Below are 21,060 nucleotides of genomic sequence, written 5' to 3' on the forward strand. Positions count from 1 at the left end.
GCCACGCCGCATTGCTGCAGTAATTCAGGCAAAAGGAGCCCCAACTAAGTATTGAGTGCTGTACATGCTCAAACTTTTCATGTTAATACTTTTCAGTTGGCCAACATTTCTAAAAAAAATAATTTTGTATTGGTCTTAAGTAATAGCACCTGTATACACAGAGACTAATGAGGGGATAAGAACCAGGTGTGTGTGATAACAAGACAAGACGAATGGAATGATGAGCGAAGAGACGATTGCAGCTAGGCCAGTGACGACAAACACCGAAGCCCATCCGAACAAGCAGAGGAGGCAGCTTCGGAGGGCTCTACACTGGTCAGAAAATGAGCTGAAATCTTATTCATGCACCTATACGATCTGCTCAATAAAAATATATTAAACCAAAAAATAGACTTGTTCTGAAATGCGCCAATCTAGGAACATCTGGCAGTAAGAATATCAGCCACTGCCTTGCAACTCTCAGCTGACCATTACATTTCTCTGCCCAGGTTTGCCTAATAACATTTTTTTTGACAGGAAATTCTTGCTCCCAGATAAAAGAATAGATAAGTTAAATATACCTCCCTGAAAACAATTTTCAGCAACATGGACTTTCAAAGATAGTGCCACGCATTTACATTATTTCCAGAAGTCATTATTTCTGACAGTCTGTATTTACTTTCATAAATACCAATTTTTTTTTAAAGAACCCAGTTAATTTAGTTTTCATAAACAAAATAAATAATCAAGAAATGTAAGCTGATTTCACTTGCAAAATGCAATATAATTTTTTAAATCACAAGGAAAACATGCACTTTTGTAATACTTTTAGCACAAAGAAAACAGGTATGAATTAATCTCTCATATAACAGGAGTTCTGAAATATTTTCTTCAATGCAGGGGGGTCTTGGAGGAGAAACGGCTGAGAACAGTATGCTGCAGTAAAATGTTTAACAGTATTTTATTGTTGGTGATCTCTAAATTCCACATGTAAATTGGCTTCATAAAACCCCTTAGGGCTGATTTCACAGAAAATCTCAATTTAGATAGATTTTACAGACCAGGTTTTAATCTCGGTACATGAAAATTCAAGTTACAGTACAAAACAAAATATAAATATTGTTAAACAAAAATCCTAACTTTTAATCCAATATATTTGAGTGGTGAGGACTATCACTCTTTCATCTAAACAAAATTATCTAATAACGCCACACAAACACACGCACAAACTGTAAAATAGTCTATGGCAGGGAATTATACAAACCTTATTAGCTACTTAAACAATCAGTCAACTGTTAGAGAAGTTATAAAGAGCACTGGGAGCCTACTGGCCGACAGGACACAGAATTTAGTGTTATTTTCTTTATCCATTACAGCTAATTCACCATGGAGACATTGTCAACGATGTCCATTCTAAAGGATTGACTTCACTTATCTCGAGGTTTAGGTACTTCATGGTATATGTATAATGAACTTTTTTTGTAAACAGAATTTCAATGAATGACTCATCTTTTTATTAATAGATATTTTAAGCTTACATATTCTACTTGATAGCAACTGATAAAATATAAGTATACTTTCACAGAGTTTCTAATCACATGCCAAGTTAAACATCCTTGTTGAGCAAGCTGTGTACTAAAAAGCAGAATGTCTTTGTGAGATGTGCATCATATGACATAAATTCCTGCCACTCCTGAGAAGGTACGAAATCATAACATTTGGAGGGGAGAATAAATAACAGGTTAAAAAATTACTAATAATTACATTTTATATAGGTTAAAACACTGAGGTCATTATGTTATCTAGGAGACATTGGATTCAGCTTTGAAAATAGGTTGTACGGAGCCATTTTAGATGCAAACCAAAAACATTGACAGGGAGCTTAATATAAAAAGGACAACAGTACTGGAAGATAATATTTTTAGAAGTGTATTTCTTACTATTCTAATGCTGTAACATGTTGGTAGACCATTACTCCGCAGATGAGGCTTGGTGCTCGTAGACCTTTCATCTACTCACATCTCATATCTCATATCTGATGGATAGGCCTTCTTCTCCTCCATTTTTAAGGAACCTCAAGACAGATTAAAATGAGGAAGTCAGTCATTTTGTTCTCTTAAGCATCCTTGAAGAAAATCGACATAGTGTCTGTATAAGCCATTTCTTCAACCATAACTCGAAGCAGCTTGTGACTTCCATGACAAATGTTTCTAGTAGAGTGCAGTGCAGACAAAAGCAAATCTAACATATTCCTAACTCACTCGTCTCTGTCTGCCTGCTCACGGGCGCTGCGTTTCCTCTGCCACTGTAGATGCAGCTGTAATAGTTTAGCTTTGGGGACATGTTATTCATATCCTCATCATCATCTTTCATCGTGGATTTATAGGCCAGGAGGACCTCTCTGCCCTCTCTAAAGTGGGCTTTTCTTAGTGCCTCAAAGCTGGGCATCACTGTGGGAATGAGTGAATTAATGTATTTAATAACTGCAACGGGAGTGCTTGCTAGCCTTGAGTCAAATCAGAATGTATTGGTTGCATGCATGTACAGATGAAAAATGGAAAGTTGGTTTGGTGTCTCTAACTTGGTTAAATAGTTATTGTTGTGTATTTTTTAGAAGGCAACAGGTAAGTATGGAAATAAACAGTGATCAAAGCATTCAAAATGTGTTACGTAACAAGAGATTGTTTTGCTGTGAGAGTATTTATTTGCTATGACAAGACAATTTATTGCAATTCTGGATTTCAGATCTTTCAAGCCAAAGCAGAGATGAGTAGAACTCTTCCCCTGTATTTTGCTCTTGACATATGTATAGACAGCTGTTTTTAATTAATATGCGCTGTGGAGAAAGTGTACTTCCTGTGCTTTTTTATTCACTCACCAAAGTAATCTACGTCGGCACTCTTTTCTGCAGCAATAGCGTTGGTCCCTATTGCCTGCTCTGGTATGCCCATCAACCCGTGTTGGGAATTATCCATAGACGGATCCAGTTTGTACTCATTAGCAATCTGATATGAGGCTGATAAGCTAAAGACAAATATTTATTCAATTGAAGCGTACCTAATCAGTGTGAAAGACAATGGTAAAGGTTTCCCCTATTAACATCAGGTCTTGCTATTCATTAACTACAATTTATCTACGTGTCTGAGGTCAGTTGCTCTCACTTATTCCCTAATTTCAGCTGGGAGCAGGGAGGCTGGCTGTAAGAGGTGCTTGTACTGCTGTGGCCTGGTCCAGTATCATCCCTGAGGGACAGGTACTGCCTAGACGAGTGGGTGGAGACAAGCAGGACAGGTAGGGTGAGGGACACATGCTAATGATAACCAGTGTCTTGTATTAGCAACCTAGTAAGCAGGACAATTACCAAGCTATAGAGGCTGTGAATCCATCATCTGTCTTCGTCCAAGGGTCAACTGGGTATGGAGGCTGAGTGGCTATTATACTGTTCTCATCCCAACTCTGGGTCTTCTTCCTGAGCAAGAATATAAGTTCACGTAAGGAATTATAACCCATTAAACCATGTGGACATGATGTGTTACTTAATTTGTGGACAACATTTTATTTACAATCCTTCTAGAATTATCTCTAGTCATCGTACTATCCCAGTGAATCTAACAAATTGACTCCAAAATGACATAGTACCTTCATTTACAATTAATCTCTTTCTGTTCAATAAAATATATTTTAAAAAGTGATGAAATTCCTGTTCTGTAGATTCCAAAATATCTTTGAAACAAATACAGTACTTGTGGACCATTACTTGAAATCCGGAGGGAAACACCATCTCCGATGATGCATTCTGTGCAATGCTCTTTAAGTCATCTTACCTCTTAGTCATGCAGAAACATGTTGCATGTTCTCCTGATGTACTGGTGCTTGCACCCTCATCCTGCATGGTGATACTGCACCTGGTGATGAGAAGGAGAAAGCAGACAGGAAGTAGTGGGAAGATACTTCGTTACCTGTTGTCGGCAGGGAAGGATGCTCACCAGTGACGATGCGTTCAGATTCAAGGACATCATTTAGAATGAACCACATCACATCAGACCTTCTAAGTTCTGCTGGAAGTGTCCAAATATGACCTCATCCACATTGAAGCACTGGGATGTAGGCTTATATGTTTGTGATTCTGTGTGAATGTGTCTTTTCATTGGATTCCCTGAATAGGTCTGATCATAGGTGCAATGGTGGTGTGTCCACTACAGATGTCAATGTCCCCCTATACCGCCTCTATTTTTTACTCTACTCACAAGTGAGCCCAGGGTTTGACCTTCATACTCCCTGACACAGGCAACAGCCAGGAGTGACAGCTAGTAGCAAGGATGTTGTCCTCATCCCATCTTGGTCTCTTCCTGAAACAAAGGCAAGGACCACAGAGTAATTATCTAATTATAAGGACCACAGAGTAATTATCGGATTGAACTCAACACCCGCAGGTGGCAGGATGTTGAGCAGGAAATGGTTGAAACAACCCAACGCACATGGTTCAAACAATCCACCTGAGAAGGAAACTGAAGCATAGCAAAAAGGCAAATAGATACTGAATTCTGTCATTGTAATAAAAAAAATACAAAAGTGAAATGATAAACAAGCTATGGTTTACCCTCACCGAAACTTAGAATGGTTCCGATCTCCCTGTGTGTCTGTCGCCCTCGAGCTGGTGCTTATCCTGAGGATCCCTGTGACGGGCATGTTTGGGCTGGGTGGGGGTGCAGGGCTGGATCCAAGGCCTAGCTGGCTGTCCAGCTGATTTAGAGGCATTGGGGAGGACTGGAATGAAATAGATTTGGGAAACAGAGTCAGCCAACAAGCATCGCCCCTGGAAGGGGAGTAGCTTTGGGGGTTAAGTGCATTGGTCAAGGACACAGCTGCAGGAGATGGTACCTGGCAGCGTAACGGACAGTCAGGCCTGTGGGTTGAAGACTCCGGTTCATCAGAGGAACCTCCTTTCTTCAGTATGCCTTTTAGGGGTGCTGATAAAGAACCGGAACCCGATTCTGTCATTTCGCTTGACAACTAAAGAGATGTGAATCTGAGGATAAACTTGGACTGGAAATGTTTTGTGTAGAAAAACAACATTTAACAGGGTGCATTGATGATAAGGTTTGGCAGACTCCTTTATCTGTCAAAAGTAATCTGCATTTGTGTCCCTTTGCCATGATATCCCCAGTCTAAACATGACTTTTTCAAGTTTATATATATAAATAATATATATTTTTAAACAATACGACTAAAGGCATCATGTTTACAATAAATTAAATGTTGTGCCCAGTAGAATTGTCTAATTATTACTACTGGTATGTATCACATTTGCCTACCTCATTCAGTTGATCACCACAATCCCACTTTGAAATTGATAACAGATTGATTTGCTTTGACAGTCCCTAAGCAACTTAATTCTGTTGACGTAATAGAGAGGTTGTTAAGTTATATTTTGTAATACATTTATTTTAGCTTTTTATTTAAATGTTCTCAAGTTTATTTGGTATTGGATCGCCGAGATCACGTGTTCATTTGTTTTAATAATTTTTTACTGACATACAGTTGGTGCCCAGCAGAGGTCATTATCTTCCGAGTTTTTGAGTCGAGGAGATTTTTTTCTCTGGTCGCATGCGTCTGTTTTCTTCCGTAAATAAAAATGGCTACTTTGTAGACAATCGTGTTGTTTTTGTCTACATTTTAGAACAACTCAGGTAGGTTATTCCCTGTACACTTATATACTATTGCATTACCAGTGTTGTGAATGAATAGCTAGCTAATTCCTAGATGAACGACGTGTTATCTCAAGACGCCTATATCAGTTGTGATTAAGTACCAGGCCAAGTTTGTATTATTATACAAGTATATCATTTCTATCCGTATCCTGTATGTTTTGCCTGTTTCAGAATGCAGGACGTCAGACTGGGTCGTCCACTATTTGGAGGAGCCCTGTCAGCCACCATTCCTTACAGTGCAAAGGATATCAGGTGAGCTAGCTAGCTAAACACCTTATTCCATCTAGGCTCTTGTGACAGTTGCAAGTTATTTTTTACCCGCAAGTTAATCTTTAACGTCATTCATTTTATTATCAGAAGTATTCATTTACGTTTTAGTTGCGGGAAACGTTTGGTTAAACAGTTAATTTTTGCCACATCAGGTTTCGGTCTAGCTCCTCGCTTCGTAGTAGTCAGTCACGCGAGACGCATCAGGTTGGCTGTAAAAGCACAGCGGCATCCAGCTGCCTTCCAGCCTGGGGCATTAATGATGGGAAGTTCGACTCACCTTACCGATCCGGATCTTTTTCGTTCTGTAGAAATAACGAATCTTTCTGTCCCGACTGTTACAGTATTACCAATTAACATGCACATATCTGTCATGATGTCGGATGGAGACAGGACACAAGCTCAGGGAGAAAGGAGGACAATTAATAAATGAAACAAAACGGACACGAACAAACAGAATACTTGTTAAAAGGACTAGCACAGAAACAAACTAAAACACGCAACCAAAACGGACCTACGTGACATCCGGAGATCCGAAAGAGCCATGAAATACTATTAATTTAGTCCATAGTTCTTCAACCCCTGTCCTGGGGACCCCCAATCCATTCCATCTATTAGATGCATCCCAGAGCTAGCACACCTGAATCAACTTTTTAACTAATTAACAAGCCCTTACCTGTTGAATCAGGTGAGCAATCTCAGGGCAAAAACTAAATTGTGAGATGGCTGAGGGGTTCCCACGAGAGGGTCGAAGGCATATGATTTAGTTCATTGTTCCTTCTGGTGAAAGATATTCAAACATCCTACTGAGATGAATCATAATTCACCAAAAAGATTAGTTCAAAAAGAATGAATCATTAACGAATGACCCCATCACTACTAGGAATACTACTTGTCAAAGTTATATGCTTCTCTCACTGAGGATTCAGACTTTTCACCTGATAAAGAATGGAATGAACCTCTGTTGTACTAAGTAAGCCTGTTTAGCTGGAAACCACATCTAGCTTGTTAAAAAGACGGGGAGTAAGTGATATAAAAATTGACATGCAAAATTGGGTAACGTTAATGACCCTAGCGCAATGTTGGTTTAAATGACCAGAGCGCCATTAATTTAATGTAACTAATATCAGGATAACTGCTAAAGCACTTTACATTACATTCCACTGACTACGACATTAGACTACACGTTATAATGTAATGATTCTGAACATTCTCTACGCTCGCAAGGTATGTAATGTATACAACTCCGGAAAAATTAATAGACCACTGCACCTTTCTTTCCTTTGCAAAAAGATTGAAAAGGAAAGTTTTGAGTGAGGAACAGAAGCGTTCAATTTGCAGTGGTATCTTAATTTTATCCTGAGCTGTATACACTTTGTATTTGTAAGCATTTGTTTGTGTTATTATTGTTGTTGTTATTTGGGTGTGTTCATGAAGGTTTGTGTTTCATGTCAAAAGTTTAGACGCTTACCCATTCACTTGAATACACCCTACCGTAAACATGTTTTGGGTCACTTAGAAATGTCCTTGTTTTTGAAAGTAAAGCACATTTGTCAATTAAAATAACATCAAATTGAAGAAGAATTACAGTGTAGACATTGTTAATTTAATTTTATGGAATATCTACGTAGGCGTACAGAGGCCCATTATCAGCAACCATCACCACTGTGTTCCAAGGGCACGTTGTGAAGAGGTGAGGCCGGGATGCTGGCTTTCTTTTCAAATAAAGATTCTGTCCTGTGTCTGTGCTCTTTCGCCTTTTTCCTATCTTAATCTTTTCTTTTTATTGTCCAGTCTGACATATGTCTTTTTCTTTGCAACTCTGCTTAGAAGGCAAGCCTCCCGGAGTTGCCTGGTAATTGTTGATGCTGAGACTGGTGTTTTGCGTGTACTATTTAATGAAGCTGCCAGTTGAGGACTTGAGGCATTTGTTTGTCAAACTAGACACTAGGGATGCAACAATACAGTTTGCCCACGGTTCAATACATACCTCGGTTTTTTAACCGCGGTTTTCGGTTCGGATGGCTTGACAAGTGTTTTTTTGTTAGTCTATGCTTAGGCAATAGGAACATTAACAGGTTTTAAGGAGAAATTTTTTTATTGCAATACTCCTTTATTTTACTTGAAAGCAAAGAAAAGTCCACTAGTTCCTACATAGTGTATCGTATAATATAAAATAAATTTTCACAGCTGCTTGTAGCCCATGGCATGTACAAACTGGGGAACACACAAATTCCCAAAAAAATTAAAATAAACATACATGTCAAGTTAGTAAACATAAATTGGCCATTTCAAATAAACATACTTGTACTTCAGTAAACAAACATAAATAATCTTATTTAAATTAACATTACTCCAGTACAGTATCTTTTATTCAGAATGTAAAGTGCAATTTCACTTAGGTCAACTATCTATTCCTGTATTTGGAGGTTCTTCTGTAAAAAGACAAGCCTGTCAACATTCTCTGCAGCAAGTCGAGAGCGTTTTGCACTTACAATGTCCCCGGCAGTAGAGAAAATTCTGTCACTCGCAAAACCGAAATGTCTCCACACCACGGATTTGAAAGATGCTGGCGCTTCCTCGTACTGTAGCCTCACTTCACCGCCGCTCGCCATGTTAAAGTGTGTAATGATGGTTCAACCGCAGCGCCAGCTTGCGGGGAGGAGTTTCCTTATTTCAGCTCCTAGACTTAAAGGCACACACAAACAGTCAATTTGGAGAGAAATAAAACACACAAATTATTTTAACTTAAAACCGCAATTCACAAGCGCGTATTGAACCGTGGATGTCGTACCGAACAGTTCAATATTTTATTGAGAATTGTGGCATCCCTACTAGACACTAATGTATTTGTCCTCTTGCTCAGTTGTGCACCGGGGCCTCCCACTCCCCTTTCTGTTCTGATTAGAGACAGTTTGTGCTGTTCTGTGAAGGGAGTAGTCCTCTTGCTCAATACAATGTTGTACGAGATCTTCAGTTTCATGGCAATTTCTCGCATTGGAATAGCCTTAATTTCTCAGAACTAGAATAGACAGATTCATTTCAGTTTTCAATGGTGCCAACATAATTTCAGAAGGGTTTTCTAATGATCAAATAGCCTTTTAAAATGGTAAACTTGGATTAGCAAACACAGAGTGCCTTTGGAACACAGGAGTGATGGTTGCTGATAATGGGCACATATATGTAGATATTCCCCTGGAAATCAATTGATTCCAACTACAATAGTCATTTAAAACATTAACAATGTCTACACTGTATTTCTGATCAATTTCATATTATTTTAATGCACCAAAAATGTTTTTTTCGTTTGAAAACCAGGAAATCTCTAAGTGATCCCAAACTTTTGAATTGTAGAATATATTTGTGTTTTGGGCACTAAATGTCAATATGGTGCCCCCCCCCCCCTCACCATTTGCCTTTCCCCTCAATCTTTCTCCATCCATCCATCCATCCACCCATCCATCTATGGCATATGAGCAGTGAGTTAAGGGAGATTCCAGACAACCAAGAGGTTTTTGCCCACTGCCACACAGATCAGAGCATTATCGTGGAGCTCCTGGAGTTTCAGAACCATGTCCAAAATGAAGACGCTGCCAGGTATTCACTCTTAAGCCTTCTACTGCTCCGTTTCATCCACCTCTTACATAATAAAGTATTGCGAAGTTCCTGCACTTAAATAAACTGTGACGTCACTCTGTTCAAGTCCAGGTCAAGTACTGTCCTGTTCACTTAGTGCACAATACATTTCAATAGTTTATAGGGCTTTGGTCAAAAGTAGTGTGCTACCTATATAACACTAGAATCGCCAATTGGAGTTTGTGTTTGTAATAAAAATAAAACTGCCATTTTGAAAGCTACAACCACCTCCTTCAATGACTTTTCCTATATAGGCGTATATTACATTGTTCCGTTGTTGGAATTCTAAACTGACCAACAGAAATCTATTTAGATAGTATTGACTTTTTTTTTTTTACCGTTTTCAGACTTGCATCGCCAATTGCCCATGACACCCAAATGGTACCCAGGCGCTAATCACCCCTCACTTAATGCATGACATCAGTGGATGAATGCACAACACTCCCAGATGATCAGAGGCTTGGTTGAATTTAAATGAACTTAGAAATGAAATAATTGAATGAGGCTATAATTGAAACATAATACAAACGATATAGCCTACTTATCACACAACTGTTTTTTCAGTAGGAGATTCAGCTTATTGTGTAGGCTAATTCATCAAATGTAAATCTACATTATTTTAGGAGGGAAAGAGTAACTAAATCGTGCACACATCCAATCGCCTCCTTTTGAATTTTCTGCTTATTTTACTGAAGATGAATATTCTACAAATGTATTTGCCTGAATAATTATTCATAAAATGAAATTCCAACAATGTTATTTTTGAAATAACACCTCTCTGTTTTTCGTTTACTGACTCATGTCACATACAGTATCTCACAAAAGGGAGTACACCCCTCACATTTTTGTAAATATTTGAGTATATCTTTTCATATGACAACACTGAAGAAATGACACTTTGCTACAATGTAAAGTAGTGAGTGTACAGCTTGTATAATAGTGTAAATTTGCTGTCCCCTCAAAATAACACAGCCATTAATATCTAAACCGCTGGCAATAAAAGTGAGTACACCCCTAAGTGAAAATGTCCAAATTGGGGCCAATTAGCCATTTTCCCTCCCTGGTGTCATGTGACTTGTTAGTGTTACAAGGTCTCAGGTGTGAATGGGGAGCAGGTGTGTTAAATTTGGTGTCATCGCTCTCACACTCCCTCTTACTGGTCACTGGAAGTTCAACATGACACCTCATGGCAAAGAACACTCTGAGAATCTGAAAAAAATTATTGTTGCTCTACATAAAGATGGCCTAGGCTATATGAAGATTGTCAAGACTCTGAAACTGAGCTGCACCACGTTGGCCAAGACCATACAGCGGTTTAACAGGACAGGTTCCACTCAGAACAGGCCTCGCCCTTGGTCGACCAAAGAAGTTGAGTGCCTGTGCTCTGTGTCATATCCAGAGGTTGTCTTTGGGAAAGAGACGTATGAGTGCTGCCAGCATTGCTGCAGAGGTTGAAGGGGTTGGGGTTCAGCCTGTCAGTGCTCAGACCATACGCCGCACACTGCATCAAATTGGTCTGCATGGGTGTTGACCCAGAAGTAAAGATTATGGACAAGAAAGCCTGCAAACTGTTTGCTGAAGACAAGCAGACTAAGGACATGGATTACTGGAACCTTGTCCTGTGGTCTGATGAGCCAAGATAAACTTATTTGGTTCAGATGGTGTCAAGCGTGTGTGGCGGCAACCAGGTGAGGAGTACAAAGACGTGTGTCTTGCCTACAGTCAAGCATGTTGGTGGGAGTGTCGTGGTCTGGGGCTGCATGAGTGCTGCCGGCACTGAGGAGTTACAGTTCATTGAAGGAACCATGAATGCCAACATGTACTGTGACATACTGAAGCAGAGCATGATCCCCTCCCTTCAGAGACTGGGACGCAGGGCAGTATTCCAACATGATAATAACCCCAAACACACCTCCAAGACGACCACTGCCTTGCTAAAGAAGCTGACAGTAAAGGTGATGGACTGGCCAAGTTTGTCTCCAGACCTAAACCCTATTGAGCATCTGTGGGGCATCCTCAAAGGAGCACAAGGTCTCTAACATCCCATCCACTAGTGAGTGTACACTGTTATACAAGCTGTACACTCACTACTTGACGTTGTAGCAAAGTGGCATTTCTTCAGTGTTGTCACATGATAGTGTTGTCTTTTTCTGTGTATTCTTTTTTTAAGTATTTTATTTGTACATTAATTAACAATTTAAAATAAATTCTGTAATTCATTATTTTTTTAGACTTCTATATAGTTTGATGAGGACCCAGTGGATGAACTGAGGCTCTGGTTGGATGGTGATGCTGGGGAGGAGAATGTGAATGCCAGTAAGGGCAATTCGTATGCTAATGATGCCAAATAGCGTTCGGCTCTGGCGGATACTGTGGGTCAAAAAGGCCTGGGGGTTCTAGTATTAAGGGTAAAGATTAGGGTTACACTCCAGTGTTGGGGCTAGCACTACCTTGTTTCCTCTTACAGCATGCAGCTCATGTTGTAATAGATTTTTGTCAACATTAGTCAACCCTCTCACCCTTTGACTGTTAGATACCACTTTGAGGATGTAGCAGGGAGCAACAAGGCATTGGCCCCAGGGACATCAGAGGTCAGGACTGTGGTGGCTCTACCCAAGTCCCAACTCTCCCTGGAGGAATGCAGCTCGGCCTGGCTACTCACTGGAACCCAGCTGGTGGCCAAGTTCAACGAAGAAGTATGTCTGTCAGTTTAAAAGTTGTTTATACTTTGTTCTGGTAATTTAGGTGTTTCATGTTTCTTCATTCAAAAAATGCACAGCTCCGGAAAAAATTGTGGTCTTTAAATTCTTTCCAGAGTTGTATACATGGAATAGTTTCATCAAAGTAAAATCAGTTCCATTCAGGTAACCAGGATCACTGTAGAATGAGGGCCAGGTGTATATTCAGCACTTATCACATTATAAGAGAATCTTAGAAATTACTTCTTTAGAACTAGAAAAATACAGCTTTGATTCATAATGTTAAGGAAAACAGCTTTAAAATAATGATGAAACATTAAGAAATGTTTTCATGAAGTTGGAATCCATCGCCAGTGACAATGTTGACGTGGGCAGTAAAACTGCTCCCAAAGGTTTTCTTCAGGCTCAGATGAACTGTGCTCCAACTGATGATTGACAGGTGTTTACTGTGTTCCTTTCTAACAGCAAACACTGTGAAAAACTGAAATAAAATACAGATTGCTTTTTATAAACCCAAAAGCAGTTTAAGAGAAAGGAGTCTCTTGTCTAATCTCTTTGTGAAATCCCTGTAGTATTCATGTGGATTCAATTAGCCATACAAGCTTTGTCCTAAAGCTAACATCAATATTCTCTTGAAACGTTAATTCCCATTAACGTATGAAACACTGAGTGAATTATACAAACATTGAATTAATAGCAACAATCACATACTGTGTGCACCTTCTGACCACACATTTAGGAGTCGTTACAATCTTTTAGCTTTGCATTTATTCTCTTGAAAGCCATCTTACTTCATGTATATCATCAGAAAGTTCGAGAAAGGTTATTCTGATTTAGTTAATCTGATGACATGACTACCCTACAGTGAGGGAAAACATTCTGATCCCCTGCTGATTTTGTACATTTGCCCAATGACAAAGAAATGATCAGTCTATAATTTTAATGGTAGGTTTATTTGAACAGTGAGAGACAGAATAACAACAAAAAAAAATGTATTAATTGATTTGCATTTTAGTGAGTGAAATAAGTATTTGACCCCTCTGCAAAACATGACTTAGTACTTGGTGGCAAAACACTTGTTGGCAGTCACAGAGGTCAGACGTTTCTTGTAGTTGGCCACCAGGTTTGCACAAATCTTAGGAGGGATTTTGTCGGACTCCTCTTTGCAGATCTTTTCCAAGTCACTAAGGTTTCAAGGTTGACGTTTGGCAACTCGAATCTTCAGCTCCCTCCACAGATTTTCTATGGGATTAAGGTCTGGAGACTGGCTAGGCCAATCCAGGACCTTAATATGCTTCTTCTTGAGCCACTCCTTTGTTGCCTTGGCCGTGTGTTTTGGGTCAATGCCCTGGCTGAGGGAAGGAGGTTCTCACCCAAGATTTGACGGTACATGGCCCCGTCCATTGTCCCTTTGATGCGGTGAAGTTGTCAAGTCCCCTTAGCAGAAAAACACCCCCACAGCATAATGTTTCCACCTCCATGTTTGATGGTGGGGATGGTGTTCTTGGGGTCATAGGCAGCATTCCTCCTCCTCCAAACACAACGAGTTGAGTTGATCTCAAAGAGCTCGATTTTGGTCTCATCTGACCACAACAGTTTCACCCAGTTCTCCTCTCAGATGTTCATTGGCAAACTTCAGACGGGCCTGTACATGTGCTTTCTTGAGCAGGGGGACCTTGTGGGCGATGCAGGATTTCAGTCTTTCACAGCATATTTTGTTACCAGTTGTTTTCTTGGTGATTATGATCCCAGCTGCCTTGTGATCTTTGATAAGATCCTCCTGTGTAGTTCTGGGCTGATTCCTCACTGTTCTCATGATCATGGCAACTCCACGATGTGAGATATTGCATGAAGCCCCAGACCGAGAGAGATTGACAGTTCTTTTGTGTTTCTTCCATTTGCTAATAATCACACCAACTGCTGCTTGGCGGTGGTCTTGTAGCTCATTCCAGCCTTGTGTAGGTCTACAATCTTGTCCCTGACATCCTTGGACAGCTCTTTGGTCTTGGCCATGGTGGAGAGTTTGGAATCTGATTGATTGCTTCTGTGGACAGGTGTCTTTTATACAGGTAACAAGCTGAGATTAGGAGCAGTGTGCTCCTAATCTCAGCTCATTACCTGTATAAAAGACACCTGGGAGCCAGAAATCTTTCTGATTGAGAGGGCATCAAATACTTATTTCACTCATTAAAATAAATAAATGTATATCATTTTTGACATGCGTTTTTATGGATTTTTGTTGTTGTTATTCTGTCTCTCACTGTTCAAATAAACCTACCATTAAAATGATAGACTGATCATTTTTTTGTCAGTGGGCAAACCTACAAAACCAGCAGGGGATCAAAAACAAATTTCCCTCACTGTATGTTATTTAGTCAACAGGATTCACTACTTTAAACAGCCAGTATTGTTATTGCCCAAGACATCAAGAAGTCCACAATAACATTTGCTAAATGTTATTTAAAAATATGATTACACCACCTGTTACAGCGGATTTTCTGCGATAGCTGCAGGCATACAGTGGCTTTCGAAAGTATTCTCCCCTTGGTAATTTCCACATTTCCTTTTACAACATGAAAATGTTTATTATTAGCAGACTAACTGGAATTGTTTTACTCCTTCCTCTAGGCTAAAAATACAGTGACCTTTTACCTGGGCCTGTTTCGACTGCCACAGTTCTCTACGGATATCCTAGTGACCTTCAACGACCCCCTCAGTATAAGGTGAAGTAATACAGGGAGTACATCTTCCCTTATAGTGCTGTACTTTCATAACGGTGCCCCTTGCACACTCCTGTCTGTCTTATACTGAATGCTGGAGCCAAATGAAATAAGACATGAAATAGAATTCTATATATTCAATATTTGGGTTTTTATAGTTATAGGTTGTGCATCATTGGCCATGTGCATTACGATGCAATATGCTGTAGTGTAATTACACAGAAAATGGGGTATCAATATAAACATTAACTACATTAAGTTGTTTTCTTACTATACTGTAAAACAATATAAACCAAACATTTTTATATTTTAACTTACGTAAGTTACTAACAGAGTTACAGCTCTGGGCCCGGTTTCCCAATTCTGTGGCACTTATGACAGTTTAACAATGCACGTAGCCTTAAGACTTACGCCTGTTTCCCAAGCCACCATGTACGTAGCTCTTTATAAAGTGCATCATAAGGGCTATGTATGGCTGTTTGGAATGGAATTAGGCCAACTTTGAAATATAGCTTACTGCATTTCGATAGAGCTTGATTACTTATCAGAAGCATATAATATTGCTGGCAATGTATTCTACTACTATTTAGGCATCAATAGAAAAATGCATAACTCAAAGTAGTAGTGAAATGTTGGATGGATGAAACTGTTGTATTCAACCTAATCAAAAAGCATATCTATGGAAATCAATCAAATGACATCCAATTATCAGTTCCTCTGGTAGCTATATAGAATATGTTACTTAAGTCATAGCAATCACAACATTATTGGTTAACTGGGAATAGAAACCACAGTGGGAAAAATCTGTTCTAAATGTTTGAAATAAAAATAGAACACTAGAGAAAACAAGCATTCAGAGTTGAAGAAATCGATGTACTTCTTGATTTAGTAGAGGCACCAGCACTTCTCCATCAAAGACAGTACCAGTACAATGCAGGGTTTCAGATTCGTGAACTGTTAGTTTTGAAAACGTTTTCTTAATTATTTCTTGTTATGTACGTTTTTCTTTTTCCACAGTTGATCAATTGCAATTATATTTATATTTCCACTCACGCATTTGCTACATTCTAAATAAAATGGTCTAAATCAAAACTGTTCTGATCATTTGTATTTGTTCTATTGCCTTTATATTAAATGTTCACGATCACTCCTCCCATGTTGAGGGGGCGTTATTTCACAAAAACAGTATGATGACTAAACAGTGGTCTGGAGAACTCGTTAATTAACGAGCAACGTTACGTTCCACTTTAACGATTCTTTCGGGAAACGCACTGATAAAATAACGAGGTACTTACGTGCATCTTACGATCATATCAGTGCTTTGGGAAACCGGGCCCTGTACTGTTGAAACTGGGGTTTATCTGTGAAGAGCACACTTTTCCAGCAATACAGTACAGTAGCTAGCAGGTGAGTGTTTACCCACTGTCGGTGAAAGTGCCAAAATTAAGGCCTTTGTGAGGATAACAAGAATGTAGTTCAGTTTCCCTGAGACAGTTATGACATTTTGTGCTAAAAATGACAAGGAGGCAGCTTTTGGTAGAGATTTGTTTTTTCCTGGCTCAAAATCAGAACCCCTCTGCGATGTACTTTATATAATATCTGGATACACACTATTACAGTGTTAAATCTGTCCTGTGGTACATGTCCACTTGAGCAGCTAAAGCACGCGACAATGTCCTCGCTAATAGAAACCAAAATATAGAAGCAATATATCTATTCAGAACATATTGACATGTTTGGACCTTTATTATTTTAACATATTTACCCTACGTATGTTTTTTGTACTCCTCTGCCTGTTGGTTACTTGTACTGCTTGGCTATTTTCCTAAGCCCCCAAACACATTGGCTCCACAATGTTTCTAGCATACTGCTCCAGAAATAATTGAGACCACTGCACCTTTTTCTTTCCCTTCCAAAAAAGGTTTTGAGTGAGGAACAGAAGGGTTAAAATTAAGAGACCACTCCAGTTTCTCACTTTCACCTGTCATGACCCCCTTGTCTGCTTTCACAGCCTGGACAGCAGCAGTGCAGTGGCAGTGGGAGCCGACCAGCAGGTGGGCACAGAGCCATGGACGCTTAACAACTTCCAGTGTTTACTGCAGTCTCTCAGACTACATGACCCAGGAGTTTTCGGGTAGGACCTCCAGGTCCGGCCCATCCGCAAACCTTAGGTTCACTGCATTAGTTTTGTTCTCTCAAAGACCAAAATAATGGAATCAGAGTCAATGTATTTGGCTTCACAGAATTGTACTGGCCATTCAAACATTTGTTAGGAAATTGTCTCATTGAAACCTCAAAAGATCACTTTGCTTATACACTGTGATGTAATTTGTTTACCTGCATTTTATAAACTTTGTATATTAGCTGTTTTATACACTTTATTTTGGCATAAAACTGTTTATGCTAATGTCCAGTGTCAGAGCAATTACCTTAGTTTATGAGCAGAGGTGTAAAAAGTACATAGTAAAAATACTTTGCTGTGTTCGGCAGTTTAGGGAAGTTCCTAATTAAGACCAAATTGACTAGGTAGAGTTCATATCTAACCAGTGACCTTATCAGTCTTATTTAGGAACTTCACTCTACTAGTGAACATTGACTTAGTAATCAGTTTCAACATTTTCACTTTTCCTCCACTTGTCCTCCCTTTGTGTAATTTAATACAATGGAAAATTACTCATAATGTTAATCTGGTACCCTTGAAATAAGAACTAGAATGAAAAGCATATAGAAGTTAATTATTTTCCATTTGATAACAACTGACAAACAAAACAGACATCAGAAATGCTTTCAGGGTTTATTCTGTTGCCTCCGGTAACATTTCATAACATGGCACGTCATATGGTAAATTCAGTAGAGAAATTAAAATGTATCAAAAGGTCTAATGTAGTAAAACAAAGCAGACCCAATCTTAGCAGTAAGTTATACATTCACATAGTAAGTTCACAGTAAGGCAGGTGGTATGAACCAAACCTTTCATTATGAAAATCTGTTCAGTTGTCTGTGTTGATAGATTTTGTTTTTTGTTGCAATGTAAATCTGTAGATTTACTCGAAGTCCCTGCTTCTATTTAATGACATTGAGGTTTGCAAATGTGTTTACGAACGAAATTGTATCAATAATACAATGCAACAATAATGAAACTAGGCTGAGATTGATCATGTATTCTAGAGTCTTGTTCTAAACTGTGTTACTCACCGAACAGTTCTAGAATCATAGGAACATTTTTAAAGTCAGCCAAAAAAATTTGACTACAGCTCATCAAATGTACTACCTATTTAATGCAATTAACTGAGTAGAACTCATATCTCTTAGATCAGTGCCATGGGATACCTGTCACCTTGAAAGCTCTTGAAGTAGGCTTTTGCCAAAACATTTTGTTTCTGGAATGTCAAATAAAACATAACATCACATGATTCAACTTCAGTAACAGTGGTGGGAGTTATAAACTGCTGTAAAATTATTTCATTCTCACTAGATCTGTACATTTCCATAATTTTCTTTAGATTAAATTGAAAAACTGTCAAGTACTCAATATATATGTTAATTCAGTAACTTGAGATGAATGCATTATCAGTAAAGGGGGGGGCTTCTGGTTGATATTCTGCAGAAGATTATTAGCTACTGGGACTCATCTGACATAGTTTTTTTAATTATTGGATGGATCCAATAAAATCCTACTGAAACTTTAACAGCAGCCTATAGCGGTTTTATTTTAGACTGTAGAGACAAATAACCAGTTAGTATTACTCCTACAGCCAGCTGCTTTCGACAAAGGCTTCTGTCTGTTTGTGGGTCTTTCTGCCTTAAGTTTTGACTCAAGCAAGTGAAACGCATGCTCAAATGTAATTGTCTCAGCCACTGCAGAATAATCCACTTCTTTAGCTTAAAAAAAGTCCTGGGTTGCTTTTGCAGTATGTTTTGGGTCATTGTCCACTGGTAAAGTGAAGCACCCTCCAATCAACTTTGCTGATTTTGACAGAATGAGCAGACCACATCCCTATACACTAAAGAATTAATCTGGCTCCTTCTGTCACATCATCAATAAACACTAGTGACCCAGTGCCATTGGAAGCCATGCATGGCCATGCCCTCACTCTGCCTCCACAGTGTTTTACAGATGATGTGGTATGCTTCAGATCATGAGCCGTTCCAAGCCTTCTCCATACTTGTCTCTTCCCATCATTCTGGTACATGTTGATCTTAGTCTCATCTGGCCAAAGTAATCTGTTCCAGAACTGGGCTGGCATTTTTAGAAAAGCCAGCCCAGTCAAATCTGACCTTTCTAAACTTGAGGCCTATGAATGATTTGCACCTTGTGGTGTTGTCACATTGTTGATGGCAACACCAAGTGACCGATGCAGTGTAGTACATCTTATTCTTATTGGAGTGTAAAACAAATACTGTGGCTCCTGTTCAAACATTTTGGATAGGCAAACACTAACTCCTTATTTGAAATGTATGGCAGTGGCCACATTAAATGCTTTTTTTTTTTTTCAGTGTTCAGTAAAGGATTTACATCACAGATTGTTCTCTTTAAAAAAAAAAAACAAAGGTCACATTATCATCTGAAAAGTGCTACATTACAAGTCATTGGTGTAAAAACTATACTAAAATGACAACCGCTTGTAGCCCTATTCATTTTCTCATTAAATAGCTCTGCAGGTTTTATGTTAATACATATTTTTATGTTTTTATGTAAATACATCTGTCCGTCCAATAAATTCAGAAGTTTCTAAGAATCTCAGGGTAACATCAAGGGATCTCCATAATAAAACTTGGCTTACATGGGAGGTCAGAAGCTTCTGCTCTAAAAAATAATATATATACAGTTGTGCTCATAAGTTTGCATACCCTGGCAGAAATTGTGAACTTTTGGCATTGATTTTAAAAATATGACTGAAAATGTATTTTATTTAAGGATCGTGATCATATGAAGCCATTTATTATGACATAGTTGTTTGGCTCCTTTTTATATTATAAGGATATAAAAATCACCCTTACCCTGGAATGTGTGGCCTTGTTACAGACACACAAGGTGACACATGCAGGTGAAAATGGCAATTCAAGGTGAATTTTCCACACCTGTGGCTTTTTAAATTGCAATTAGTGTCTGTGTATAAATAGTCAATGAGTTTGTTAGCTCTCACGTGGATGCACTGAGCAGGCTAGATACTGAGCCGTGGGGAGCAGAAAAGAACTGTCAAAAGAGCTGCATAACAAGGTAATGGAACGTTATAAAGATGGAAAAGGATATAAAGATATATCCAAAGCCTTGCAAATGCCAGTCAGTACTGTTCAATCACTTATTTAGCAGTGGACAATTCTGGGATCTCTTGATACCAAGCCAAGGTCGGGTAGACCAAGAAAGATTTCAGCCAAAACCGTCAGAAGAATTATTCGGGAAGCAAAGAAAAAGATTCTGAAGTGGCCATCACAGTCTCCTAACCTTAATATCATCAAGCCACTCTGGGGATATCGCAAACTTGAGGTTCAAAGACTTTGCATGACCTGGAGGCATTTTGCCTCGACGAATGGGCAGCTATACCACCTGCAAGAATTAGGAGCCTCATAGACAACTATTACAAAAGACTACATGCTGTCATTGATGATAAAGGGGGCAATACACAGTATTAAGAACTGAGGGTATGCAGACTTTTTAACAGGGGATAGTAAAAAAAAATCTTTATTGCCATGTTTTGTTTTATGATTGTGCCATTCTGTATGATCTACAGTTGAATGTGAATCCCATAAGAAATAAAGTACGTGTTTTGCCTGCTCACACATGTTTTCTTTACACATGGTACATATATTACCAATTATCCAAGGGTATGCAAACGTTTGAGCTGTTTATCAAGTTTGATGATCAATGACTGATGATTGTAAGACAACTGCTGGGTAAAGACCAAAAGTATTGGAACAATATGCTCTGGAGAGATGAGTCAAAGGTGGAGATGTTAGGCAAAAAGTAAAAAAACTTTACCTTTCAACAAAAGAACCTCATACCAACTGTAAAACATGAAGGCAGTGGCATTATGGTTTCAGGCTGCT

General features: G+C 38.9%; 2 protein-coding genes across 6 annotated transcripts; one reads left to right on the forward strand and one right to left on the reverse strand.

Moving 5' to 3' along the window:
• Positions 1-1,695: 1,695 nt before the first annotated feature.
• LOC105029567 lies at positions 1,696-6,583 on the reverse strand. Of its 5 annotated transcripts, none has more exons than XM_020048653.2 (11): positions 6,238-6,465; positions 5,295-5,375; positions 4,861-4,949; positions 4,586-4,746; positions 4,227-4,328; positions 3,804-3,884; positions 3,341-3,448; positions 3,141-3,239; positions 2,858-3,003; positions 2,241-2,429; positions 1,696-2,053 (listed from the first exon to the last, which is right to left on the reverse strand). In XM_020048653.2, the coding sequence occupies exons 4-11, from the start codon at positions 4,735-4,737 to the stop codon at positions 1,995-1,997; spliced, it is 936 nt and encodes a 311-aa protein (XP_019904212.1). In that variant the 5' UTR covers positions 4,738-4,746; positions 4,861-4,949; positions 5,295-5,375; positions 6,238-6,465; the 3' UTR covers positions 1,696-1,994. The 5 variants fall into 5 exon arrangements, with proteins under 5 accessions (XP_019904212.1, XP_019904211.1, XP_019904209.2 ...); XM_020048650.2 differs by lacking the exon at positions 5,295-5,375 and adding an exon at positions 6,472-6,583 and having other exon boundaries at positions 1,700-2,053; positions 4,861-4,992; positions 6,238-6,325; XM_020048649.2 differs by lacking the exon at positions 5,295-5,375 and adding an exon at positions 6,472-6,582 and having other exon boundaries at positions 1,700-2,053; positions 4,861-4,992; positions 6,238-6,358.
• Positions 5,524-18,435, forward strand: rangrf (RAN guanine nucleotide release factor). Its single transcript, XM_010902991.5, has 6 exons — positions 5,524-5,669; positions 5,862-5,942; positions 9,438-9,554; positions 12,127-12,289; positions 14,921-15,015; positions 17,024-18,435. The coding sequence occupies exons 1-6, from the start codon at positions 5,587-5,589 to the stop codon at positions 17,148-17,150; spliced, it is 666 nt and encodes a 221-aa protein (XP_010901293.2). The 5' UTR covers positions 5,524-5,586; the 3' UTR covers positions 17,151-18,435.
• The last annotated feature ends 2,625 nt before the right edge of the window (positions 18,436-21,060 follow it).

Source organism: Esox lucius, chromosome 7 (genome assembly GCF_011004845.1).
Source record: "Esox lucius isolate fEsoLuc1 chromosome 7, fEsoLuc1.pri, whole genome shotgun sequence".
NCBI lineage: Eukaryota > Metazoa > Chordata > Actinopteri > Esociformes > Esocidae > Esox > Esox lucius.

Bases quoted from the DNA above. Each gene is read 5' to 3' on its own strand.
- LOC105029567 (XM_020048650.2), bottom strand. From the start codon at position 4,980: ATGACAGAATCGGGTTCCGGTTCTTTATCAGCACCCCTAAAAGGCATA. The intron at 3,449-3,803 runs GTAAGATGACTT...ATTCTTGCTCAG, and splicing joins TGTTTCTGCATGACTAAGAG to GAAGAAGACCCAGAGTTGGG. The intron at 2,054-2,240 runs GTGAGTTAGGAA...ATCTGTCTTGAG, and splicing joins GAGCAGGCAGACAGAGACGA to GTTCCTTAAAAATGGAGGAG.
- rangrf (XM_010902991.5), top strand. From the start codon at position 5,587: ATGCGTCTGTTTTCTTCCGTAAATAAAAATGGCTACTTTGTAGACAAT. The intron at 5,943-9,437 runs GTGAGCTAGCTA...GCATATGAGCAG, and splicing joins TACAGTGCAAAGGATATCAG to TGAGTTAAGGGAGATTCCAG. The intron at 12,290-14,920 runs GTATGTCTGTCA...TCCTTCCTCTAG, and splicing joins TGGCCAAGTTCAACGAAGAA to GCTAAAAATACAGTGACCTT.